The sequence below is a fragment of the Pezoporus flaviventris genome, unplaced genomic scaffold (genome assembly GCF_033815535.1).
Source record: "Pezoporus flaviventris isolate CSIRO_AGI_PZ_B2104156 unplaced genomic scaffold, CSIRO_AGI_Pfla_v1 ptg000025l, whole genome shotgun sequence".
NCBI classification, from domain to species: domain Eukaryota; kingdom Metazoa; phylum Chordata; class Aves; order Psittaciformes; family Psittacidae; genus Pezoporus; species Pezoporus flaviventris.
In genome coordinates this window covers 13287426-13315334 of record NW_026892573.1, presented here as the reverse complement: position 1 = coordinate 13315334, position 27909 = coordinate 13287426, and the positions used below count along the sequence as shown (strand labels likewise).

Here is a 27909-nt window from a genome sequence, read left to right as displayed (position 1 = left end):
TGTGGTATACCAGGATCTACACTCGGGTGTTCCAGAATTCCAGGATTTAGATCAAGGCCTTCTTTGTATTAGCCTGTACAGTAAGAGGGCCCAGGGAATCCCTCTCCTCCTAAACAGAAAACATTTCCTTGTCAATCACAGCCAGTAAGAACTGGCAGTGAGGTATATTTGGATAAATATATGTTGATGTCTGAATAGTAGTAGTTTTGTTTCTTCAGCATGTTTTCTTTTTTCTGACTGACTTTCAGCAAAAAAAAAAGATACTCCCCTGTTTTTATTGGATGTGCTTTGCCAATTACAGTGTACATTTTTACCTGCCAGTTTACTCAATGGCTGAATGTGTTTTCCGGATAAGTTAGGGCAGGCATATATAAAATGTACATTTCACTATCAAAACAAGCTAGCATTTGGTTCCCAACTTAAAGCTCTTTATTTCACACTTGTATCATCATCACTTGAAAAGTTATTGTAAAATGGCATTGCAAAATCAGTGAGTGAAGAGACATGAACTGTACAAATGGTATTCATGAAACTTGTAGCTTTTCACGAGAAAAAAATGTCTCAAAATTTAGTTATTTTCACGTTTTTATTAACAGCTACTAGAAAAAGGTCTTCCTAGTATGCAGCAGTCCCTCTTACAGATGATCTACAGTCTTCTTAGTTATATGGACCTCTCAGCTATTCCTGTGAAACAGTTTAACGTGGAAGTGCTAAAAACCATTGAAAAATATGTACAGGTAAATACCTTATTCTTTATATTAGCATGGGAACTTAGCAATATTTACCATCATAAGTTGATACAATTTAAGATTAGCAGGGAGGACTGTAACTGTCTGGTGTGGTGTCTAGTTTATAAACATCCTGATGTGTTATAGACTGCGTGTCCCCAGGTAAGATGCCCAGCTGTGCGTTCACTTTGTGAGAAGGGTTAGACTGCAGCTACATGACATTGGGAGCAAGTTTAATACCAGTCAAAGCCTAACTGACCACTCTTTCATTATTGTCATGAGGGAGATGTGGCATAAACACTTCCTTCAGAGACTTATGCACCTAATTCTTGGAGAGTATTTTTCCTAGGAATTCACACCTCTAAATAGCCTGTGTCAAGTCAACTTTCTTGTTAAATGGGGATTCTGCAATGGGCCTTACATTTATTCATACTTTTTAAGGCATTCAGATAGGAGATCTTAGATCATTTGCCATGTTGGCCTTTCACTCAGGTCTCCCAGATTGCAGGCTAACTCCCTAACAGTTACACAGTAGGCAAGTCTTGGTCTTTGCTGTTGAAATTAGTCTGCAAGGACACACCTTGTCACTGTCCAAGAGAGAGAAAGAATAGTAATATTCCAATTCCACACTTCTATTATATGGCAAAGAAAAGGACTTCAAAATGTAAATAATCCTGAATGTATGTGAATCTTTCTGTTTGCTGATTAAATATACCTATTTCTAGAGCATTCACTGGAGAGAAGCCTTGAATATACTGAAGTTGGTAGTTTCTCGTTCTGCCAGTTTAGTTTTACCATCCTACCAACACAGTGACCTTTCAAAAATGGAAATACATCGAGTGTGGAACAGTGCCTCCAAGGAGCTACCAGGGAAGACTTTAGAGTTTCATTTTGATATTTCAGAGGTAATTTTGCTACTTAACACCCTAATTCTATTATTTGCTAATCCTAAACCATATGTTTTAGAATTAGGAAAATTAGGAAAGGAAAATTACCAAACTAAAAGGCTTTTAAATGCTTTTCAATTCCCAGTGACACATTTAATGACCCTTGCTGGAAGGCTATTTCTGGATTTTTACTCGATTTTTTTTTTTTTTGGTGAAGGAATTATTCATTATATTTAAAATTGTCTGAAGGAAAACTGTGATGCAGTTATGACAACTGTAATATATAATTATAGTATATGTATAAAATCCCCCTTCAAGCATTTTATACTTGGATGCCAATGTTCTCTGTAACAGGTAAACACAGAAGTATGTCCATTAAGGGGTTATTGCCTGACTTCTGACCAAACTCTTACAGCAGTCTTTGTCCTGCAAACCCTGTACACCTTTTAACTTTATAGAACTGAATGGTCCTATTGACTTTAATGGGCAACTCATTATTATGAACTTTGAGGACTGTTTGCAGAATTATAGACTATTTCATATAGATAATAGTGAGACTTTGAGGTTAAAAGGACATAAAAAGGCATCTTGCACTAGTTGTGTAAAGAGTTTCTTCTTGCTGTTTCATGTAGGTATAGTTCTAGAAAATGCTGAGTATCCTACTGTCTATCCAAGAAGGCATTTTAATGTTCTTTGGAATAGGGCCAGAGTGTTCAGCACTATTAGGAAAAACCCATTAAAACACACCTGCAAGAAAGGTGGATTTGAAATAAATTTAATAAGCTTCCTGCGTTTTTTCTGGTTTTTATGTTAGAAACTAGTTTGACAGCTAGTAATGAACTAGCTAGTAAGTACTAGCTATGTATGAACTATGTAAATTGTTACTCAGACATTCACAGTGGAAAATAACATGCGTATCCGGTGACATGAAATGTGGTGCAGCCCTTGTTTTACCCCTGTGCATGATCTTCAGAGTAATCTTTTCCTGCAACTGAAGCAATGTGGCCCATTATAAGTTCATCCTGGAGCACAATACTAGTGAATAACTAATCTCTGTTTAAGACTCCAATTATTGGGAGACGATATGATGAGCTGCAAAGTTCCTCTGGACGAGATGGTAAACCCAGGGCAATGGCTGTCACCCGAAGCACTTCTTCAACCTCATCAGGATCTAACTCCAATGTGCTTGTTCCTGTGAGTTGGAAGAGACCCCAGTACTCTCAGGTAAACTCTTTGTTCATTAACAAGTAGCACTCAGAGCAGCTGAATTAATACACACTTAGGTTCTTAAATGCTTGTGCCCTCTGTGCCCTGCACAGTGCTCCTGGCTGGCAGGAGCAGTGGCTGCACAGCATCTGGTCTGACTCTTATGTGTTGAATATATTTCCTGGATTCAGAAATGGACCAAGTTATGTCTGTCTTCTGCTATGGCTTTTTCTTTCAACCTGCAGGAAATACATCTTTTTAAGACTTCTAAATCTAGCTTAGGTTTAGCTAAGAATGACCAGTGACTTCAGATATTAGCAAGGAGAGCATGTAGACAGCATGTACAATTTTCTAAGTGTTGTTTTCTTGGGAAATCAGGTAAAAAGAATTTTTTCGAACAATCTTCCTAAAAGCGATGTTTAATTACCTCATTAATTTTGATTATCTGTCAGTTAAAATAAAACCATGCAGAATAAAAGTATTTATTGCTCTTTTAGTTTTTTTTGTTTTTTTTTTAGTAAAGCAAATTATGTAGCACTGACTCAGGCCCAATTCTGCAAAAAATGATGCATGTGGTTAATTTTAAGCTTCTGAACTGTCCTTCTGAAATGGTGTACAGGATCCAATGTTTCCTTATTATGCTCAGTAGAATTAATAGGCTAATTTGAAAATAATAAACACCAAAATCATTAACAGCAATTTTTATGTTTTCTTGTACCCATAGGTGCTCTGAAAGCAGTGCTTTGAGCACTTAATAACTAATTCTTTGGTTGCTTCCTCCTAATTAAAATTTGTTAATGTATGTTTCTAGCCACGGGGAGAATGGGTGGATAAAAAAAAACAAATGCTCACTTGAGGAATATCTTGTTTTCTAGAAAAGGACAAAGGAAAAGCTGGTGCATGTTCTTTCTCTCTGTGGTCAGGAAGTTGGGTTGAGTAAGAATCCTTCAGTAAGTAGCCTCATATTGACCATTTCTTTGTTTCACCGTGTCCTATACTTGAAAAGTGAAGAACTTTGTTTCCCAGAGCTGCTGACCTGATTTGCTACTTTCATGACATACTACTGTCATTGTCATTTGTACTGGCCCATGCTGCATTTCTCAGCATACAGACGAGTGAGTGAACAGCCCTTTCACTTAGAGACAATTTACTTAGAGAGCTACATACAGTTTTGCTGTGAGAGATCTGTCATGCTCTAGGTTTTACTTTAGCCATCTCAGTGGGTAGAGAGTAATGACCTCTGGTATTACTCATATAGAGTCTTTATAAAGTAAAAAAATAAATTGCAGAAATAAAAGTGGGGTGGCATATGTCACTTTTGCATTAGACAGTACGTCTGATGTTGCTCTTTAAAAATTAATATTATCTAGTGCCAGGAAATGAGCAATAGATCATCCAATGTAGGAAGCACTTAAAATAGTTATGAAATGTTTTCTACAGAGAAAGGAAAATTTCTGAATGTTTTATAATATGTTGCATGTCACTTGTATTATGGTAAAACACACCCTTCATTTGTGCAAGAAAACAACTAAAGCAGCTATAATGATTTTTAGTAGGAAAGAAACAAATGCAGCTTGTTGTTTTTCCTAATCTTGACATATTTTTGAACATCATTTTTAACCAGAGATTTTTTTGTGTGTGTGTGTTTTTGTCCCCTTGACAGTATTTTTTTCTCTGCAAAATCCTCTGAATTTTGTTCCTATTAATGTCCACAAACATTCAGGCCACATCAATCTGCAGCCATTAGGAGGTAGCCGTAATATTCTTGGACGTGTTCCTACAGTATGAAGTTGTTTCTTTGTACAAGTTTAATCTGAAGGCACCTGTCCAACATAAATAATAGTGTTCTAAAAATACTCAGTGAAGGAATTAGGTGTGTACTGGAAATACAGTCTTCTGAATAACCAATTACAGCTTTTAGGAAGAAACAACCAGAGGGAACAGTTTGTTACAAAAGAAATCCTTTGAATTGTAGGTAATTTTTTCTTCCTGTGGTGATTTGGATCTGATTGAGCACCAGACAAGTTTGGTGTCTTCAGAAGACGGAACAAGGGAGCAGGAGAACATGGATGATTCAAACAGTGAACAACAATTCAGAGTCTTTAGGGACTTTGATTTCCTTGATGTTGAGCTGGAAGATGGAGAGGTACAGTACATTTTCTCTGAAACAGTTTTTTTATTAAAACAGATATTCTTTCTACTAAACACTATGCTCTTCTTGTAACATAAAACTTGAACTGTATAACTAGAAAAGTAGTTTTGAGTTCAGATTACTTATAATGTTCACTTAGTGTTTATTTCAGTAGCATAACAGTTAAGAGGGTACCACACCCTTCCTTTCTGAATCTAGTTTAGGAAACACTGCAAAACTGTTACTGGAAGATAAAGCCTCTGTTTTAGTACATTTTCAGTGAATTTACTTTTAAGTGGATTTATTTCAATACAATTTTTAAAGGTCTAAATTTTTAACAAAAATAAGTTTGCTGATTAAAAACCCATAAGTTAAATTGTTCCCGACCTGTTGGTTAATGAGTAAGCCTCTAAAACATGAATTCAAGCCTTCAGGCTGTTGTTGCTCTTAGAACTTATGATGAAATAGCTAACACATAGAGTGATATACCTTCCACTCCGCTTAGGTGTCTGTGATTTCATCATTTTGTGCAGGAGCTAAATAGAACCCTGATGGCTCAGATCAAGTCTTGACAGGTGAAGACAGTCAGCTCACCTTGACCTGAAACTGATAAAAAGAAAAAGTTGGAGAACTGCATTTTGGGGGGGTTACACCCTTTAACCTTGCTTATACCAAACTTGAAGTATTATTTTCTTCTGGGAGGAAAAAGCCAAAAATCAATATCCATTACCAAACAATTTTGTTGCTATTGAAATGTTCAGAAACTGGTAGCTATTTTGAAGTGCTTACTTGAGGTGCAGATGTTCAGCAAACCAACAGTTTAATCAATTTTCTTGTCATATCTGGACTAGATTCTAACATGAATTCTCTCAAGCATCACTCTAAGCCCCGAGAAGAACATGCGTACAAGAAGAAATAATCAATTTTCTCCCTAGTTCAGTTACAAGAGTAAAATAATTTTAAGGTAAATAGACCCCTTAGGTATGAACTCATGTACCTCTGAATTTTAATTGTTTTTCCAATGGAGAGAAACAAAGAAGAAATGGAAAGAGATGTCACAGAGCCCTTATTTTCCAAAGTTAGGACTCTCTGTATCAAAACAGTATTTTTTGGCTCACAGCTGCCCATGACTTTACTAAAAAAAGCAGTTGGCATCAATGGTTGAAAACACATTAGCCAAATATTACAAAGGAGCTTTAAATTTATAATTTGTAATTGTGCACAACAGTTCCTATCAAAATGATTTTACCTTCATGGGCTGTGACCCTGCAACCATTTGGTTTATACCTGTGGCTAACTTCAAGACAGAGGCCTAAATCGATATAGTAATTGTCTTACATTGGTTGTGGAACAGATACTAAGCTTCTCCAGTTTTATGTGAAGTAAAATGGAAAATGTAGTCTTTTACTTTATGCAGGCTTTAAACTGCTATGGATCTGAGACCTTGTATTCAAAAGGTTTAGTCCACTACTGGACTAAATAAGTAAACCAAAGGTTTAATTTGCTATTGCTTTAAATAAGTGGATACTTCAGTCGAATTCAAACCTACTGTAAGAGTTTACTTCTCTAATGACCAAGTTAAAATATCGTTTACATCAGGTCAGAATTTGATATATTCATAAACATGAATAAAACAGTGTTATAAAACTTAAGCTAGCAAGGGTACAGTCTTTCAAAAAATACCTTATGATTCAAACAGGCCAGTGATGCTTGTGTCATCCCCAGATCATAAGATACACTTGTTTGAAATTTCATAAACATGTGCAAGCAAGTAATGGTTATTTTCAAACTTAAAAGATAGGCTGAAGGGTTGAAGTTTCTGTAATAATATTACTTACAATTGTAGGCAAATGTTTTTCTATGATGTCTTTAATACAGTAATTTTACATAGATTCTTTCTATTTGTTTTTCTATCTGTTATATCTGCTCCCCAGGAACTTCAGGTAAGAATGCTACTTGAACTCAGATGTGCCAGCATATGTTATGCCTTCTTGCAAATTTGTATTATAGAATAACATCATAGTTTTGTTGTTGCCTTCCCCCTCTTAAGCGTGTGCATAGATGGGTGGGTGTGCGTGCGTGTGCTTGCACTTCTGACAGGTGCTTCATTTTTTGTCTTGTATTAGAAATATTTTTGAGGTCTTTTTCAAAACTTCTGCTTCATTTCAAGTTTGGTTTTGGTGTGTTCAACAGTCTTCACAAATTTTGAAAGATCTTAATACTAGTACCAGCATTTTTCAAATTGAGCCATTTTTCCCTTTAGTATCTTTGTGCATAAATAATACTTAGAAATAAAAGAACATTATTGCTTATAATATATTAAAGATTGTGCCATTTGTTTCCATGGGCAAACTATATGCAATTTCCAGCTTTTCAGTTTTGGTATATTGGCTCCTTTTAGCATCTAGCTAAAGCTGGCACCTGAGGCCTCTTCAGAAAGTTTACATCATGGCCTACCAGCGATTTAGTTGGATAAATTAATTAATTCATGCAGCTTAATTTATTTCAGCTGTATACTCCTACCAACTTTGTTGGATTCATTTATGAAGAAAACTGAAAAGGTACATCAGAGGTTGCCAGTTTGGGACCTAAATTTGCAGTTAGTCAATGTATGCAGAGAACTGTAGGCAGAATAGGCAACTGTAATGAGTTATATGAATGAAACCAAAATCAGAAAAAAACAGTATTTTGCATATTTGTTTCTGGCAGTTTGTACATCAGTTATTATGCAAACATAACCCCTAAAAAATCTTTTGTCTAAAAATGCATGTGCTGCAAAAGACACAGCCGTATGAAGCTAGTGCCTTACTACGCAGCTCTGCAGTACTTCTGACAATATTTGTGTGACTCCATTAACTTTGTATACTTTGTCAATACATTAAGAATAAGGACTTGTGTGAACAAAGTTTTGCATGATTCTTACCAGCTCTGTGGAGGAGCAGTGCTGCTCTCCCTTACGTAGGGTTACTCCTCTCCCTTACATTAAGATTACTCCCTTTTTTACTGCCCTTTCTGTATCACTCCCTTGGGTTGTCTTAATGTTTAAAGTGACTTGAAAGGGCACGTCTGCTCCTTTGCCAGAGGCTGGTAATTGTGGAAAGTTTTATGTGGTACCTGCTCATTTCTGGCCAGACACATTTAAAATATGTGACAGTTTTCTGTTGAATTGATGTTTGTTACTGATGGCTTTTCAGATAGAAGATAGCTTTGCTCTCATTGTACAACCACTCACGTACATCTTCCCTTCTTGTTAAATCTGAAAGAAAGATTGTTTAACAGACTATAATAACAATAACTCCACCTTCATAGACAGTGGTGACCTCTTGTTTAAATTCAGTATGATTCTGGGTGCCCCTGTAGCAAGCTTACGCTAACCCAAAAACTATGGGTATTTGCATTATACTGCATTTCAGCTCTCTTTACCGTTTTCCCTCACTTTTAATTCACTCCCCATTCTAACTACATGCCCTGGAAGTGTCCCATTTAATTTTCTGGGGTTTTTTAGCTGGCTTCCTTCTTTGAGACACAGCAGAATAAAACTGCAGCAAGAAATATTCCCATAGACATGGGCTGGAAAGTTTACCAAAAGCTGTATGAGGCATCATGAGGATAAGGGAGCGATGACAGTCACCTTTGCTTGCTTGCTTGCTTATCATGTAATTTTGTCACTTGTTAGTTCAGTAACTGAAGTGTTTGTGGAGGATGTCTCATTGCTTCATGTGTCCTCCAGCCTCTGGGGGGGAAGATGGACAAGCAAAGAAGTTGTCAAATTAAGTGATTGGGAACTGAACAGTCATTTTTATTATTTAAAGAGACCTAACTTATATCTTAGATGTCTTCTGTTCTTTTCCCACACAAAACTACAACTCTGTGATCTCAGTCCTGAGACGAAAACAGGGTTCTTCCAATAATGTGTCTGGCTTCATAATGATTTCATATTCATTTGCTCTTGGAATATAGTGTATTCCTTAGTTCTGAATGTTCCTGTGGATTAGAGTTCTTGCATTTCTGAATTGTCTTTTTCCTTATTTTTTTTCCTCATATTTGTTGATGAACAGTGAGCTCAGTGTCATGAAACCGAACTTTTCCTTTATCTAATAATGTTCCACATTCCATTGTATTAAAGGGCAGTGATGCAAAATAAAATCTATTTGCAAGTTTGTTGATGGGTAAGAAGGTAAGATTGCAATTGAGTTAATAGCACTTTATGCAGTTTGGTCCCCATTCATTAAATGTCTGAGTAGTCCTGAATGGGGATTACTCAAGTGTTTAAAATTACAGATCTTCTTAAGGGACTTAACTGAACTGAGACCTTTTTCTCTATGATTGCACATAATGTCAATCTGCATAAACCCAGGAGATACGCATAATTAATGATTTGATAGTAATGCTTATGATTTTGTAGGCAGAACTGTATTTTTGTCACATTCATAGTTAAAAAAATAACTGTCAAGTTGAATTTTCAGCAATTGGTTTGCTTGTTTCAGAGTGTTGCATCCTACAGTCTTGTTTAAAACAGTCAGCCCTGAACCTTAAAAGAAACATTTTTCTCCATAAATTCCTTCCCACACTGATGTAAGTTGAGGGCTTTCACCGAGATAAAGTACACAAAACTGCAACTGGATACTTTAGGGTAGACCCTTCTTACTGTGTAAGGCTCCTTTGGCCTCTGCAGGTCCGTGGCAGGAGCACTTGTGGAGACATTCCTGCATTTGCCAAAGAACCTAAGCTTGAAGAAGGGAGAAAGAGAGTTAGCACAATTAGGGAAAAGGGATACAGTCCACTGGAAAATACATAAACAAATGGAAAAATAGTGGAAAACTAATTGTCATTTTTATACATGACAGAAATCAAGTGATCTTTGTATCAGTTCTCCAGCCTCACAATAGTTATGCCAGTTGCTTAATGCACTTGGCTTTATGTAACTGTGCATGGGATCAAAACTGAAAGTTAATATAAAATGTTTGGTCCACTTGACTGTGTCCTTTTTAAAACATGAAATCTTGGGCAATGCTAATTAGGTTTTTCTCGAAGTGTAGTTTCAAATAATTCAAATAAATTCAAGTTACTAAATTAAGCAATATGGTCCTAGAATAAAAGTTTTAAAAGGTGTGCTGCTTTAGCTATTCCATTCTGTATGTAAGTGAAGGGTTAATTCAAATCTACTCATCATTATGATTATGTATATAATCCAGAGAACCTAAAATCATTAACATAGGTTTTGCAATTGAACCATTACTATGATCTGTGCTCCTAATACCTTTAAACATCATGGACAAATCCTCTAAAATTGCTTCTAAACTTTTCATTTGCCTGTCATTGCCCTCCTGGTATTGAGGTGTGTGTATATGTGGACTTACAAAACCAAATTCTTAAATCAGCAAGTGCATGAAAAACATCTAATACTGAAAAGACTGAATCTTCATTTAACTTGTCATTTCCATGCTTTTGCTCTTATCTCCAGGTGAACAAACAAAATGTTTATATCAAGTTTGTATTACATTTTTACATTAAAGTATTTCTTGAGCTAACTTTGATGTAATGATACTGGTGGTTTGTATATTATGAGCTTCAGATCAAGGAAGCTGACCCTATATCTGATTTCAGGGGGAGAGCATGGACAACTTCAACTGGGGAGTGCGCAGACGGTCCCTGGATAGCCTGGACAAGTGCGACATGCAGCTGCTGGAAGAGAGCCAGCTCTCAGGGAGCACGCCCAGCCTCAACAAAATGAACCATGAGGACTCAGATGAGTCATCGGAGGAGGAGGACCTGACCACCAGCCAAATCCTGGAGAACTCAGACCTAGTAAGTTGCAAACTTCCAATTTAAGAAAATACAGGGTTGTGGTTTTAAATAGCCTGGGCTTTTAGTTTCCTCTCCCCCAGGTGCAATGTAATCAGCTGAAACTGGGGGGGTGGCACTCAATGCTGTGTTTGGCTGCTGCCTGATTTTCCCTTACTTGCAAATGTAAACAGGACTTTTAATGCAAAGTTCAAAACACAGGAAACATCAGATCTGATTATTTGGCCTTTTTTTCCCACAGATTACTATGTGACAGTTTTGCACAATTGGCTAGTAGTAAATCTTTCTGATGTTATCTAATACTTAAAGAAATAGGACAAAGCTCCAGTTTGTTAAACTGTGTCAGGTTTTCATTGTTCACCTCTGGGACGTTTGCATACAATTTTTATGAGAAACATTGAAAGGGTTATAATATGTCTGCATGTGAACTAAGAGAGCCACCATCACTGCCCTTTTAAACAATATCTATTTTGCAGCGTGTGGTAGGATAGCCATATACTCAGTTCTTCTGTGCTTATTTTGTCTTTTAAACAGATTATAACTCTCTCCCCATCTGAGGATACAAATCATATTGACTCACTTTCTACATCGTGTGACACAACGTCAGCAGAACCTCATCATTTTAATATAGGAACGTCCGGTTTTGATGTGTCTTTGCCTGACATGAATAATCTCCAAGTGTCAGAAGGATCTAAGGTGAATATGTTTTTACCTTCTTTTCCAACTAGACTGTATTCTAAATAACACTTTTACAAGTTTGTTTTACCTACACTTTCATAAAGGGTTTGATCTATGAAAGCAAGTACAGTCTGACTTCCTGTTTGGCATAGTACAATACATTCATATGCTCGTGCACATTCATACTCTTTCCTTTTTACTTATACTTTCTTCATTAAAATATTTTATGTATTGTTTCTTAAGTATATGGCACTACATATGCAGCAAGATACTACAAGCTCATTGGAAGACACATTCATGGACTGGCTGCAAGTTACAACCCTAAGGGAATAGAGTTTTGTTCCTTCATGCTGATTTAAATGAATGATATGCTAACTCATGTGGTGGGTGTATGCGTGTATTCTCTGAGATTTTTTTGTATGTGGGAACCTATTGTGCAGTTGTGCGCACTGGATTCAGTTGCCTTTTGGCAAACATTCAGAAATTTTAAATTCATGACTACAAAATTAAGCCATCCTGGGGGGGTGGTGGGGAGGCAGGATTTGCAAGGATACAACAGCCATGTTCGGCACAGTTTATTTCAGACAGTTGTATCAGAAAATGAACATAGAGTAAGCTTGGTAAGTGATTTATCAATGTGGAGATGGTTTCTTTAATTTCCTGTTTGATAATACTTGTTTGTGGGAGATCAGGTGAACCTACTCCTCCCAATGTCTCTCCAGAAATATAATCTGGGGTGGGATGTGCGTGTGGATTAGTGGCTTTATGACACTGTTGTTTTATCAATAAAACTTTCTCTGTCATGTCTGAATTGGGTGGCTTCGGCAGAAAGGGCGCGTGATAATGCAGAATGGGGCTGGGGAAAAAATATGTCTTGTGTAATCAACAGCTTTCATTCCAGTTCCTGCTCTTGGTCCCTTCCAAATACAGCCACACACAAAAAGTATACAGTATTGCTAGCACTGCATATAACAGAAGTAATGAAAACTTCTGGTGAAGGAGTCCTAGAAAAGGAGATTGGAATTGTGCTGAATATTAAACAAATTGTTTGTGTCAGAAGCCTCCCCAGGAGTAAGAAAGGACAGGAGAAGGAAAATGTGAGTAAGGATAGGAAAGGAGGGGAACCTGTCAAAATAGTCATTGCGGAAAAGGTAAACTCATTATCATTTGTCAAAACAACTGTTATTAGACAAGTTACCATGTAAAAACCATAATCAGAAGTTGGCAGAATTTCAGTTCAGGAAGCTGCAGTCAGAACAGCTGTTTGCAGGTGGTGACTGCAGCTAATCTCATGCATCCAGCTGCAGTAGCTATTGATATGCATATTAAGAATTGCAAATTGTAGTTCATGAGCTTCATATGTGCCCGAGGTTTTAGAATCTTTACTGTGAAAATTTCTTTAAGTTTCAAATGCCCATGTGCCAGTATTCATCAGAAAATGAAAAACTTTGGAAAAAGTAAATCAGTGAAGAATGTAAAATCACAGCAATTTCTTGTGGTATTGACTGGCAAGTTCAGGTAGTCCTGATGCAGGTTTGATACTGGTGAAATACATAACCCAAGTTGACAAGGATTTGCCAGTGTTGCAAAGATGTTTGAATTTATAAGTGTATAGAGAATGCCTTCTTACTGTTTTTTGCCTCAAGGATATTTTCTTCTAGTATGCATACTTCTGCATTTTTACCCAAGCCTAATTGGAGTCAGTATAAAATAAGTTAAAATGCCAGGTTTTGTATGTATTTTAAGGAAGAAGTCGTCCAATTTTTAGTAAAAAAACCCTTGAGTCTTGCACCTAAATATTTTTTATTTAATTTGATAAAGCAAAATCTGATCTCTTTCCTGTTTCTCTTTTCCTCTGAGTTATTATTTTCAGAGAGCTGATGGTATGTCAGCAATGCAGAGGAGAATTTTTGTTACTTCTTTAGCACTGTCCAAAAAGGTTTAGTTGTTGCATCGTAAGCAAAACCAAAAATACCACCTCAACTTTTAAAAAGTTTTAGTAAATGAAAGCAACAAACTGATTAAGTAGAATCATAGAATATGGTCCTCTTCTCAAGTGTTTCAGGGCGAAAAGCCAGGTATTATTGTTAACACAAAACTAGTATAACTTATTTTCTATTAAAGGTAGTAATTACAATAATTAAGATAGTATTTGTAAGGGATTATAAAGCAGTGATGGTAATGCTTTGAGGGATACGAATATTTAGATTATGCTGTTTTATATATTTTTCAGCCTTTTCTGTAAGTGTACTCCAATCCTACCAAAAAGCAAAAAGATTAAAACTGAAACAAAATTTGTTCTGATTAAAAATGCAAGAGAAATTTGAAAGTTTTAAAAAAAAATCAAGAGCTTTAGGTGCTAATGGGTGAAAAACAAAGGAAATAGTAGAAGCATAATCCTTTTAATGGCCTATAGAATGCTTCAAATTCCTCTCGAATAGAAGTTATTATGTAAATGACATGCTAAAAGTAATTTTTAATTCTAAACATGCATGTAGTGTTCCAGGCAGTGAGGATTTTTTCAATATTTTTGGGACTTCTTAATGCACTCTTGGACACTATCAAGGGATAACTGACAAGGGCAGCCTGACAGTAACAAGAACCCTATTGTTTTTCCTGAAAAAAACCACTTCCCTGTTATGTTGCCACATGCACTGAAATCTGAACTTCTTTGCTAGACAAATTAAGTTGAAGAAATGCCTAAAAAATAATATTGATCCAAGACAGCAAATTAAGCAAATACAGTGTTTTTGAAAAAGCGTAACTTGATTCATGCTATTTCTAATCTGTGGCTTTATATCTGTGTTATTTAACATGTTATCAGGTAGGGTTTTTTCATGAAATGCTTTATTAGTGGAATTAACTTATTAATTTGCTGTTTTCTAAGACATCATCATTCACTCCCCTAGGTTGAAGCTGTACACGAAGAACACGATACAGCAGTCCATGAGGATGACCTTTCAGGGTCTACAAATGAACTCCCTGGAGCATTCGAGTGCAGTGGTAGCCTTAGTCTGGATATGACAGAGACTGAAGAGAAAGTTGACAGGCTGGAACAGTTTGCTCTTGCTAGGTACTTGTATATGCTATTATTTGTAAAAGTTCTTTTACACTGTACAACAGAGTGTTAACAATGTGCCAGTTAATGGAATGGCTATTTTGGCTACAGAAGTTATAAAATTGTCATGAGTTTAGAGCAGTGAGAGGACAGTGCCCTAATTACCTGCATAATTATCACACAATTAAAAAAAAAAAAAAAACAAGATTTTCCCTCTAGGATAAAGAAGATATTTTTTTTACACACACCTATGCAGTTCGTCATTATACATGTAATATATTTAATCAAAAGAAAAAATAGGATTTTTAAAGTAATGGAAATACTGCTTAGTTAGCTGTTCAACACATCATTCGTCTGATTTCTTATGGGTCATAAGGAAGTCACAATATTGTCCAAAATCCCATCTGAATACTCCTGAGGCTGCTGGTAAGTGTGGCTGGACTCCAGTATATGTTTCAACAAGGCACCAAGATTTTTCCATGTGTTATGGAGATCTTTCAGATTTTGGATGCTGAGTTAGACTGCAGTTAGTGGGTGTTTATGGAAAGGAATGAGGATATATAAAGAAGCTTGGTCTTTGTGCCACACATTTCAGAATCACAGTTCCTGTTCTTGGGAGCTATAGGAAGTATTTCTCCATCTTAAAGGGTAATAATGCAAGATCAAGTATGTTAATACCCTGTAAAAATGGAGGTCAGCTGGCCTCACTGACCATGGAGTGCCAAAAGAATGCTCTGTCCTAAGGACAGTGTGGAGGAGGGATGGATATTCTCCAGTCCATTACACTGGGGGATGAACAAGTCAGTGTATATAGTATTTGTACATGCCAAGATTCTTTTCAGTACTTCTGTACATTATTAAACCAATTTTTCCTTAAAAAGGAGTTCTTCTTCATGAACTTTAGCCTCCTGTGAAGTTTCAGCCTTCTTGTTCCAAATGATGATATGAGTTGGAGAAAGATAGATGATAATGGCTTGAAGATAGGAATTTGTATTTGGAGGTTTTTATTACTGTAGCCAACACTTTGCCAACCTTCAAAAGTCATTTGAAAGTTGATGAATATTTTTAGAAATGTGCTGTAATTGATCTTGTGATGTGTCTCTCTGTTGTAGCCTATATTATCTGCCACCTTCTGGTATTATCCTTTCATCACAGTTTGTTTTTTTTTTCTCCTTCAGTTTTGGAGATGTTGATCGAAATGCCTCCCCTCCTCCCTCACCATTTTTTTCTGCCATCCTTGCTGCATTTCAGCCAGCAGCATGTGATGATGCAGAAGAAGCCTGGCGTAGTCATATCAACCAGCTCATGTGCGACTCTGATGGTTCCTGTGCAGTTTATACATTTCATGTGTTCTCTTCCCTGTTTAAGGTGAGAAATAAGTTTAAGATACACAATCAAATGTCTGGCTGTAAGGATGGTTCTTGATAGTAGTACCAGAAAGAACTACTAGGTATATAACCATTGTAATTTTGCATGCTGAAGAATTGCCATACTAGATTTTTATGTGGAACTGTTTCCTAGGACCAGTTGCATCATAAAACATGAGATAGTACATATCTCATACTTGCAGGTTTGAAAGTAATGTTCTAAAATATGGATCTGCTTTAAAAAGTATTTTCTTTAATATTTTACAAATAGCCTGAAACACTAACTGCAAGAGACAGGAAATAGCCTTTTCATCTCAAACTATTGTATCTGATCTTTCATCTGAAACCATTGAAATCTAACCGTGCCCACGTAAATGTCAACATTATTAAATATTGTGTTCCAAATATCCAGCTGCCATCATGTAACGTAAGTTCAGAGACTGAGTCTGAAGATTAGAAATACATTTTTCCTTTCTAAAACTGCATACTCACAAAGATAAGAATCTTGCAAAAAGATAAGGAAAAAAAAGTCAACTGTAGAAGCTCTTCTAAGGAATGACTGCCTGTTCTTATCTGTAATTTAAATTTAAATCATTTTCTAATTGTTTCTTCTGTCTTATATGAGGCAGCTGCAGGATGTTTAGCATGCTGCAACAGTGAACTTCCAGCCAGGTAACTTCATGCAGAGTTTAAGTACCCATGATCTCAAGAGTACACCATTTTTTATTAGCAGTTAGTACCCTACTGATAATTATACACTCTCAAGACCTTTTTATATCTTTAGGGCTATCCTTATAAGAAAGAAGCATCACACAGTAAGAATCTCTTCTCCATCCTGTTTCTTCTGTGCTCCACCAGAGTTCATGACATCTTCTCTAGCTGCGCACTGTGTCCTCCTTTAAACATTACACCACTGTAATGTTTGGGTGCCTTTTAAATACTGGTAAATAGCCATTTGGAAGGAAAAACAAAAAAGAGGGTAGACTTCAGTGCATGCCAGTTCAATTTTGAAAATTAGTTCTGTGTTTCTTCATGATTTGTTTTCAGCTTTTCTGCCATTATTGCAGTCCTAGAGGTTAATAGCCCTGTTCAAGTGTTCTGAGTTATTTGTCCTTTTTGTTCTCTTTGAAGAGGTGAAAGGGAACTGGTACCACACTTCTGAAAACCAAATAAATAATCCTGTGTAATGCAGGACCTGAACATTACCTGCTAAATACCTGTTTTACCTTGCAAAAATGACATTTGCTGTTGTGCTTGCCCTATATTCAGAAGATGGCCTACTCATTTTCTGCAGTTGATACTTAAAGGAAAAAGCTACAATACTGCTCTCAAAAAAAAAAAAAAAATCAGTAACAGTAAAACCTAAGTAACAGTAATAAAAATAATTCTTAAAAAATGTTAATGGTATTAGCAAACCAGAATTTTCTAGCTGGAGTCACAGCCATATTGTTATTTTATAAAAGTATCTTTTTTCTCCTCTTCCAGGTTAAAAGATAGAAGTATTATTTTCCCAGATTTTTGTCATAAGATCCCAGTTTGTCTGAAATTACATTGTGTTTGCACCATGAAACTTTGCTACTCATGCGCTAAAACTTAAAAGGCTTTTGACCCTCACCAACATGAAGTTTCAAAAACAAGCCAAATATGTGCTAGGCTTGCAATGCAAAGTACTGCCAAAATATTCAACTGTGAAACAAAACCATTGTTTGGAGGAGCTTGTCAGCTCAATACTTGGTGAAGTGAAAGAAGTGCATTTTCCAGGGCACCTACATTTCAGTCTGTGTCAAGTTAATGGTATGTTTGCCCTCAACACGTTAAACTTGTTTATAATTCCTGAAATTACTGAAGTACTTTTCCTGTAAACGGGTCATAGCTCAGAGATCTCTGGATTATCTTTACAGCTGCCTCTTTGTATTTCATCAAATCAGTGTCTGCCAGCAGACCAGCCAATTCCAAGGCAAGTAGATTTGAGAACTAGCAAGTAGTTTCCACAGCCTAGCTGTTTTATTACAAGAAGTCCTCTTCCCAGAAGAGGAAACCTGAGGTTAAGAAGAAAACATTTAAGAATATGTTGTTATTATTTACATTGACACAGTGACTATATGCAATCATACAGCTGTTCATAGTATGCCTGTGGTTGGCATTATTATTCGCTTTAGTCCCATGTAATAAAATATATACTGTGTTTAGACTTTGCTTGAAAGATTACAGCCACTGTAATCTGCACCCAAAAGGACATAGCTGAGATGATAATTTTCTGTAGAACTAATAGTCCATGTAATTACAAGATATATTTAGTGAAGTACTATATATATATATATATATATACATACCAAAGTACAATCTCTTGCTTTTTTATTTTTTAATGGTTTTAAAACACTGTTCAAGGCTTATCTTCTTAGCCATAGATGGATTGGTGCTTTTATGAATATCTGAAAAGGAAAGCAGTAAAGGAAGGATATGTTTTCTTGAATCTAAACAGTGGGCTGATCAGCTTTTGACGAAACCATTACTGAAATGCTTTGAGGAAGTTATTTTTATAAAATAAGCTAGAACTGTTAAAACACATGAGTAGATGTGTGCTGGAAGACACCTGATGTTTATATTCCTTATCTTGCCCAGGACAGGATCAACTGTCGCTTTCGTGCTTGTCAAATGCTTTTTAACTTTTTTCTCTAGACTGTTCTCAACCTCTAGGTTCAGGTGGAACTTCACAATGTTCCTAGGTAGTGTAGTCCAATGCTTAAGCTCTCCTTAATTGCTTGAAAACTTGTCTTTCTGTGTTTTATGCCCATTGTTTCTTGCTCTATACACAGTTGTACTTATTCTCTTCTTTGCAGTTTAAAGACCATTACCATGACTTCACCTATCCCAAACTTCTTTTATTTAACCCCATTTCTTTTGGCTTTCCCATAAGCCACCTTAACTTCCCATTACCACTATGGGCTCTCTTCAGTAGGCTGTTTATTACTTGAAAAGCAAGAGAGAGCCTATATTTCAGCTTAAATTCTTACCAGCCCTGACTATAAAGGATTACCTATCTTATAGAAGGTATTCCTGTTGAAAAATTTCTCTCTACTGACTACTGCACGTTTTCCACTTGTAACCCAATCTAGTGTGCAGATATTGTTCTGCAAAAGTTTGCCTCCCTGGTTATTCTCCATCCTGACTGTTCTCTGTGGACTGTTTTATCCTAGGTGTACAACCTTGTCTTTCTTTTCATGCACCACTTCTCCAGTTTATCAAAATCAGTCTGAATTCTAATCCAGGCTTCCAAAGAATTTGCAGCCCCTGCAGCTCAACCATCCATGTACTTAATAAGCATGAAGCATCTTCCATTATTCAGTATTTTCATTAATGACTTGGTTAGTGCCTGACAGAGTCCCAAGTGGAATTCTATTCCATTTATCTTAGCAATAGGATAGTGAGCTGCTGATTATTAACTTCATAATATGGTTTTGCACACCTAGTTACCTCTGGACCAGGATTCTCTGCCTTACTTCTAAGGCAGTAAATGAATTAATGTATAACATATCAATTGCTTCTCCTCCTAATAGAAAATTTTAGCCCTTCATGAAAATTAAGGTTTCGTATGATTTTATCGGGCCAAATCTGTACTGCCTATTATTCATATCTTACATGTTCTCTCATTTCCTGAAATTTGTGTTTAATTCTTTTGCTCTTGGGTTTGGGTTTGTGGGTTTTTTTGAGATAAGAACACCCTGGGTTCTTTAAGTTCTCAAAAATACTTGTTATGGTTCCTAGGCCTCTTTAGCCAGTATTGTAACCATCATAGGATGTTTCCCTAATCTGCAAAGATGTAAAAATATCCAAGCCCTTACTAGCAAGATATTTTCTCACCAGAGTTTTTCATAGATGTCTCAGTTACCTGTACACAGATGCTCTTTCTGGGAGCAATAAGGCAAAAGAAGGCATTAAACATATTGGTCTTTTCAGTAGCATCTGTTAGTGTTTCTCTACGTTGTGATTCCTTGGCCTTCCTCTTAATTATTTCTACTTTGCTTCTTGACACTCTTCCTTTCTCTCACTGGCATATCATGCATTCTGTCATTGGCATATCATGCCTACGTTTCTGTGCTGGTTTTGGTAGTAACTTAACACAGTTACTAACTTAAGTTAGTAACTTAACACAGTTTCACTTTCTGTTCTTCTTTTTTGCATGAGTATTTGCCTGACTGAAATATCTGTGATATAGGCAGGTGTATGTCTTAACGTATTTTCTATCTTGTGGTGGTACAGAATGTGCTTCTTCCCTCTTTTTTCTTTTTTCTTTTTTTTTCCTAAAGAATGGCTACCTCTTGTTATTTCCTTTCCCCGTGAAGTTATTTCTTATGGGCTCCTTCCTGCAAATTCTGAATGCATTGAAGTAAGTTGTATTACTTCTGTAATGTCTCCTTCACTGCCTAAGATTCATGAACTCAATTACTTTCCCCAGGAGGGCATTGCAGCACCTAAGCAGGTTACCCAGAGAGCCTGAGGAATGTCTGACCATAGAGCTTCCGAGACTGTGCTAGACAAAGCCATGTTGACTTGATCTAGTGTTGGCAATAGCCCTGCTTTGAGCTAAAGGTTGGATCAGATGTTCTCCAGATGTCCCTTTCAACCAACATCTCTTGGACTCTGTTCCATAATCTGTTTTTCTAAATTTCACTCCACTTTCACATTCTCAGCTAGCTCTTTTCAGTGGATTAAGATCAAATCTAGATCTTTTTCCTTTGCCAGAAGAGTTGTCAGCAATAGTTTCACTAAGACTTGGACTGTATTTTTCTTTTCAGAAGGCGTCATAGTAATAAATCTCCAACTGTCACCAAGTTCTATGATTCAGATGATTGTGCTAGTTGCTCATAAAAATAATAATTTACTTGTTTTGATGGTAATTAGTAGAAGCCCCTTATCTCTGCTACAGACTCAGTGCAGCAGAGAATCTGATCCATGTGCTGAGTGACATGTATAGTGCTTTGTTTCTGTGTTAAGATGGTAGAAACATACAGTAAGAAAAGTATCAATCTATCTGATTTCAAGTATGTTCACATGGTCAGTTCAGATGCTTTAGGGAGAGATTCGCAAATAAGCACTTATGAAATTGGTCTGTAGAGGAAGTTTGTCTTTAACCATTTTATAAATTCATAGTGTTTACCCTACCTACAAGGTGAGGGCTTATGTAGCTTTTTAAAAAAAAAATCATGCAATCCAACAGCTTACGTTATTAATAAAGTCTGAATTCAGTTATTACTTGATTTTAGGTACTTAACTTCAGTGCTCCAGTGTAGGAACAGTAACAGGCTATTTATATGTCTGTCATCCAGATTGGTATTTGGGAAGCACTTCTCTTCACTGAGGCATGCTTATGGTAATGCAGGTCCTAACCTCAGAAAAATGCCCATGGTAACGTGGAATGAATCATACAAAAATGCTGCATACTTTTATATTTTTTTTATATTTTCATGTTACTCCCACCTGCCGAGCAGTTGACCTTACTGAGATACATTTTGTCAGTGAAACCTCCTGTGTATTTATCAATATAATTACTCCAGTTCCTGCAAGACTAACAGACTGGTTTTATTTATTAGTCAACCTACTTATTAGTCACTGAAAAGAAACTATCAGCACTAGAATGTTTCTTAAAGACTTGACTGGATTACAACTCGAAACACAAAAAAAATCTTCCGAGAAGAATAATTCCCGGATGCAATGTAGTATTCCTGGAGTCCTCCCAAGCAACAAAGTTTTAGTGAGAAAGTTTTTCCCACAGGGGAAAACAAAAGGGTTTTTCTGATTTTTCCATGCTGCTGTTTGGCATTAGGATGTCCATTATCTTATCTGATTAGCCACTTGACATGGAATACTAACAAAACAATGCCCGGAATGGGCAGAAAAAGTCATGTGCTGATCGACTCTGTTAACTCTCTGCAACCAAGAAAGAAAAGCTACCTGTGGATAAAAGGCTATGTGAAGATTGAATCGTCTTTATGAGAAAGAATGTATTTCAGCAGTAGATTATTATGAATTGTGTAATTAGTTTTGCAGTTGCCCAGCTGTATGCTGTCTCTGGCATAATAACTATTATTCAGTATCCTTGAGCACACATTCACTTCTCCATAGGGAAACAGTCTCTTTTGCACATGTTATTGTGTGGACAGAAAAAATCATTCCATTTGCTGCAAAGGAAAGAAACTTTTACTTGAGTGAAGAATGCAATAAGTTGTATTTTTATTTCCAGAATATTCAGAAAAGATTCTGCTTCTTAACCTGTGATGCAGCTAGTTACTTAGGAGACAACCTGCGAGGAATAGGCTCCAAGTTTGTGAGGTCTTCTCAGATGTTAACATCATGTTCAGAATGTCCCACCCTTTTTGTAGACGCAGAAACAGTGAGTATATTTCTTTTCAAAAGGCATGTGCTGTGTTGCAGTGTGTTATTTTACTGGCTCTTTCTTTTACTCTTGAGCAACTCCTGAGTATATATGTCAAAAAGATACTCAACTCCTATCTCTAATTTTGTCTCTTATTCTTAACCATATTTCCGTGTATTTTCCATATTATTAGGTAGATACTGGCAGATGGGCAATATAGAATCATAGAACAGTTATGATGTGTTAAGCCTTTGTGCCAGAAAATGATATAAAACAGGTGCCTGCTTGACCCTGCTGGCTCCACAAACAAAAAAAGGAGAAGATATTTTTAGGGTAATTTGTTTAATGGATTCATTTGAGTCAACGGTGATGTGAGCTGGAGGATAAAAATAAGTTTTAGGGAATGAATGAGATGACCCTTCCCGCTGTTTTCATTCTGGCCCATGTTTATGCAACAGCATCAGGACAGTGTGGCCTCACACAGAACTACAGAGGTAGAAACTTGCAAAGTGTATTCTTGGGCCCACTGCCATGACTGTGGAAGAGCTGTTCCTCTGTGGAGATGACTACTTAAGCTTTGTGCAGTATTTTACTGTCCTCTGCAAAAGTGTTAAACACAGAACACAATTTCAACTCCACATTATCATTGGTGCAACTTTTGCTATTGAGTTTTCAGTATAGTATTCTATTTATGTATAATTTTGTGTAAATATATTTTTCAGCATTAGTATCTGTAAATCTAAGTGTACTTTTGCAAGATCTTTACAATACTTTCTGCTCTGCTAATATTTTTAGAGTCATATTTCCTAGACTTTTTGATTTCATTTCTCCAGCTGCTCTCTTGTGGCCTTCTTGAAAAGCTGAAGTTCAGTGTTTTGGAGCTACAGGAGTACCTGGACACATACAATAACAGGAAAGAAGCAACGCTCTCGGTATGCTAGATTATGTTTTGTACATGTGTATATTTGTTCTGTATGTCTGTGTGCTATGTCAGGAGACTGCAGATACACTCAGATCTGGTTAAACTGATAAAAAAACATATTTCAGTACTGGATTCATGAAGTGTTTCTTCCTGTACATATGAACCAGAACTAAAAAAAATGTAGCTATTGTATCCCTTAATTTTAGAAACATTGGCATCTTTATTATTCCGGGTCTCTCCCTTATTCAGTAATTAATTCATTTTCTTGGTTTATGCAATTCAAATACCATCAGAAATCAGAAATACACTTTTTAAATTACAGTCAAAGCAAATTGCCACAGTCTGTGTAAATAAAAAATGTAACCGCAGATTTTTATTTGTTTACATGCTACGCTGTGAAGTTAAGATTTTGTTACTTTTCTTCCAATCAAACCATAGGTTGTGTTTATATCTTCTTTTAATTTCTCTCTCAAAACAGTGGCTTGCAAACTGCAAAGCAACGTTCGCTGGGGGCTCACGAGATGGAGTTATTACCTGCCAGCCAGGGGACTCAGAAGAGAAGGTAATGAATGAGCCCTAATATTTCTCTCCTGTAAAGTAACACATATGATTGATAGATCTTGTTCTTAGACCCACAAGATCCTGCTGTACTTCCTCCTTGTGTCTCTGCTGGGCTTGGGCATAATCCAGTTTTCACATGTAAGGCTCAAAGGTATTGTTGTCTCAGCCCTGGCCACAGGAAATGGGAAGCGTTCAGAGGCAGTACTGCTGCCTTCCTAGTCTAGACAGGGAAGCAGAGCTAACCCTGTCTGGGTTGTGCATGCTCTCCGTTTTAGAAAGATGTTGCAGCAGCAGTTTCCCACAGCACAGAGGCTCTGAAAATCATCCCTGGAGTACTACATTTCCACATTGCACTCATTTTATCTGCAGCTGTTATACACTCAGTCTGCCCAACAGCAAGATTTGCCTGGTTGAAATACGCTTAGGTTAGTAGTTGTGAAATAAAGACTGTAAAATGGCCAGTGGAATAATTCATGCTGTAGATAAGTATTCATAGCTATGGCAAAATATCACTTTTGAGCAAGTTTTACATATACATGTGCCCATATATATACACATAAGTATCTATATTCAGTGTGTTGATTCTAGTTAACAAATCAGTCTTTCCAGAAATCAGCACCATTAGCAGGCATTCCTATTATTTAATATACTAAGCTATAAGAAACAGCTGGTATCTTAGTGGCTTAGAATGAATTGAGAAATGTTATTTTGTAGAGGTTTTTTTTTTTTTTTTTCCTTTTGGAGACAAAAGAATGGAGGGATGGGGACTAGAGGGGGATGGGAAGAATTAGCCAAAATCAGGAAGTAGCAATGACATGTAGAAAAAAGTGACATCTCCTCTTTCCATGTATTTTAACTTATGAAAGATAATGGTGACATTTTCAGAACACACAACTGACTGTTGTAACCATTTTTTTCAAATACTTTGGTTTATTCTTGTATTAGTTTTTTGTCTTCTCCCCCAGTTCACTTTATTTTCTTCTGGTTTTATCTTAACCTCTCTTCCCACTTCTGTGTGTTTGTCTTCTCATCTTTGAACTTCCCTGATTTTTATTTTCTATGCCATTTCCCAAGAATCCCAAGCTCTTGCCACCCCTGCATTTTGGCTTCCTTGACCTTATTAGCAAATGTAATTTGCTAATAAGTCCTGTGGCTGCAATCACAGGCAGTGGGAAAACTGTTCTATCTTCCCCCACCTGTTATTGGCACCAGCAAAAGTGACAGGCAGCTTCCAGTGCATTTAAATAAGATACTGTCTATTCTGTAATAGGAATTGTGTACAGGGAAGTTACAAGTGAGCTATTCCTAAATCTGAAAAGAGACCTGGAATACATGCTACTACCTCTCCTGCAAGTACATCATGAGAGGGAGATAAACTATGCATAGGGAGGTGTAACTATTGGAACATGCATGTTGATCATCTACATTTACTTTTTTTGAAAAAGCAGAGGAGAAGGAGTGCTGAAGAGAAGAAATAAACTGAACTGAGCTCAAATAGCTGGCCTAAATGCATCTAGAAGTTAGTAAATGTCATGTTCCACTTATGTGGTATTGTTTTCAGCTAGGTGTTCTCTGTTTCAGAATTAAATGTGTGTTTTGTGAAGCCAAGTTTAGTATTTTTACTGCTTATCAAACAGACTGAAAAGAGAAGTTTCTAATTCCTTCAGAAGTCCCTGGTTTCTCCCCGTCATTGTTCCTTCAGCCCAAAATGCATTATTCCTTGGAAGTTGACAGGATGGTAGGTATTTGACCAATAGGCATCTTTCTTTTCTTCCCTTTCTCATTTATCTCTCAGTTGAAGCAGCGCTTCCCTGTGAAACAGTCTGTTCACTCAGCAAAAGTGTAATGGGAGGAAGAGTCCAGGGAAACTGAGGAATGTGATTAGGAAGGGACAAGGAAAAATTACTCCCAGACTGTCAAGTATTATTTTTCCTCTCATTTTCTCTTCACCCTGAAAGCTAAAGAATCTAATAATTGTAGGAAGAACCAAGGTTAGACTAGGACCTGAAATCCTGCTGGAGACTTCTGGCCTAAAAAAAAAACAAAACCCCAACAACTTAGCTAAGCACAAAACCTGGCTGCTTCTGGAAAAGGTTCATAAATAATTGTAAGGAGAAAAAAGCAACACCTTGCTCTCAGAGCTCCCCGCTTGGTAAAACACTTAAAGTAAAAATAGTCCCCTCTGCAGACAAGACATAAGACCAAATTCAGCATTAGCACAAGCAGTTGCGTCACAAGTGCCTGCTGATGCCGGTATCTAACTTGGCATCAGTTTCTCTAATCAGATCTTATTTCAAAATAATTGCACATGATTTGTTGACTGTTGTTACTGTTACTAAACATGGGCAAAGGCAGAGATTGCTTGTTCTGACATTGAAGAAGCTTGAAATAGAAGTTGTCTAGGTCAGCTGCTGGAGCTAGCAACTTTTCTGAGATGGGGTGAAAGCTTCATGTCCCAGAATGTCTTTCCCCCCCACCCTCTTATTCTTGCAACAGATTATGTGATTTGGATGTGTCTCTGATTTGTAAGCTTTGATGCTACATTGAACAACAGAGTCTCAACGACATAGGTGTCAATTGATAGACAAAAGATTAACTGGACGTATTGTGACAGACATTGTGCTGTCTGTCCAGGTGTAACAGTCTCAGATGAGTACAGCTATCGGTACACTCTTCAATCTTACTAAACAAGGCTTTTTTTGAATCTAGTCAGTCTGGTTTTGTTTGGGTCTTTTTCTCTGGAAAAGAGACACATAAAAGGTCATTTTTTTTCTTGTCAATTAAAACTGCTAATTCAAATAAGTATTTATCTCCCAGTGAGACATTCAGTTTACTCTGTAAGTCCAAAGTCGGTATACACCTTCCTTAATCCTTGCTCATCCCAAAGCCCACTACGAGCTAATGGATGTGGGCTTTGCAAACTCAGACTGTTAGTGGATATTTACAACGTGCTGCACACCAGAAAAACTTGCCCCAAAAAATCAGAATGTCGCTGTTGCTATGATTTTTCCTGTGGCTAAACATTCAATTACTCTAGGATGCCAGTAAGACTGGAGGTGTACTTCTTGGGACCATAGTCATCTGGAATTGAGTTGAGTTGCAGTAAAACTCAAGACACAGTGAGTCTCATTGTTAAGTTAGGCATTCTTAATACTCAGTAACCAATTATTTGACTGCTATTTGACAGACCCATAAATTGACAGGGAGGTAAAATTGGCTCAGGTAGGCACCTTTCCTAAAGGAGGAACACATCTGTGTTACAGATTTCCCCAAACAGAATAGTTTCTACTGTCCTTCAAGTCCAGTGGATATTTAAGAATGCACAGCACATGCTGAATCTCTTTTTCTCTCTGATATATACACAAATTTTATATATACCCACTTTCCTAGACTGTGGGAAAAGCTTTTGTCTGCTGGCACATCAAATCAAATAGAATGCCTTAATAAAATGCACTTATAATTAATAGCCCCTTGCACACAGCAGTTATTTTGTTACAATGGGACTCTTCTGTGCCAGTAAATAACTGAAGACTGTGTAGCCATCAAAGTGTTAATGTCTTAAGAAATAATTGTGTAACTCTCATCTCCTTTCAGTATGTAAAAATGATTCTTGAAAAAAGCAAGAAGACCCATGATCTAAAAATTAGTGCTTTGCTGTCTTCCTTGTCTGCTAATTGTACAAAATAGTAATTCTCTGTCTCAATTAAAAAACTAAATCAGAGTGTTGCTGCATCCTCCTTAGGTGCAGCATTTACCAGCTGCATAAAGGACTGTGCGAGTGATCCAAATACTCTAAACATTTGGTAGTTTCAGCTGCAAAACCACTAATTGCGTAGTGTCTATCGACTAATCTAAACCAGTACTTCATTTACTATAGGAATTAAACTAGACATTGAGAACACAAGTGAAGGCTAGGATCATTCTACCCGAGCCTTTGCTGCCTGGGACTAAAAGAATTGTCACTTAGTCCAATAATTAGTGTCTTTTCAACTTCAAAGGAATATTTCATTTTATGCTGAAAGAAAGAGGAAAATAAGTTGCACTCTTAAAATTATACAGCAATATGGAGTTGAGCATCCATATAGTTTAGGCAGATTTTGTATCCAGCATATTTTCTTTCTGTGAAGAAGGGTTTTTCATGTAATATGAAACCCCTTCCCCACCCCGTTTTTTGGCTTGCCATGATTTTGGAA

General features: G+C 36.8%; 1 protein-coding gene across 10 annotated transcripts in view; it reads left to right on the top strand.

The window, feature by feature from the left end:
- Positions 1–27909, top strand: part of FRY (FRY microtubule binding protein) — a 230202-nt gene that overhangs the window by 194101 nt on the left and 8192 nt on the right. For 9 of the 10 annotated variants that reach the window (XM_061457548.1, XM_061457549.1, XM_061457547.1 and 6 more), the window contains 12 exons: positions 597–737; positions 1454–1633; positions 2678–2839; positions 3697–3771; positions 4797–4967; positions 10560–10760; positions 11292–11453; positions 14345–14508; positions 15672–15861; positions 22102–22251; positions 23067–23165; positions 23634–23717. In XM_061457548.1, the coding sequence (XP_061313532.1) occupies positions 597–737; positions 1454–1633; positions 2678–2839; positions 3697–3771; positions 4797–4967; positions 10560–10760; positions 11292–11453; positions 14345–14508; positions 15672–15861; positions 22102–22251; positions 23067–23165; positions 23634–23717 (1779 nt within the window). Of the gene's footprint in view, positions 1–596; positions 738–1453; positions 1634–2677; positions 2840–3696; positions 3772–4796; positions 4968–6886; positions 7577–10559; positions 10761–11291; positions 11454–14344; positions 14509–15671; positions 15862–22101; positions 22252–23066; positions 23166–23633; positions 23718–27909 lie in introns of those variants that run through there. The other variant, XM_061457550.1, reaches the window with a different exon arrangement.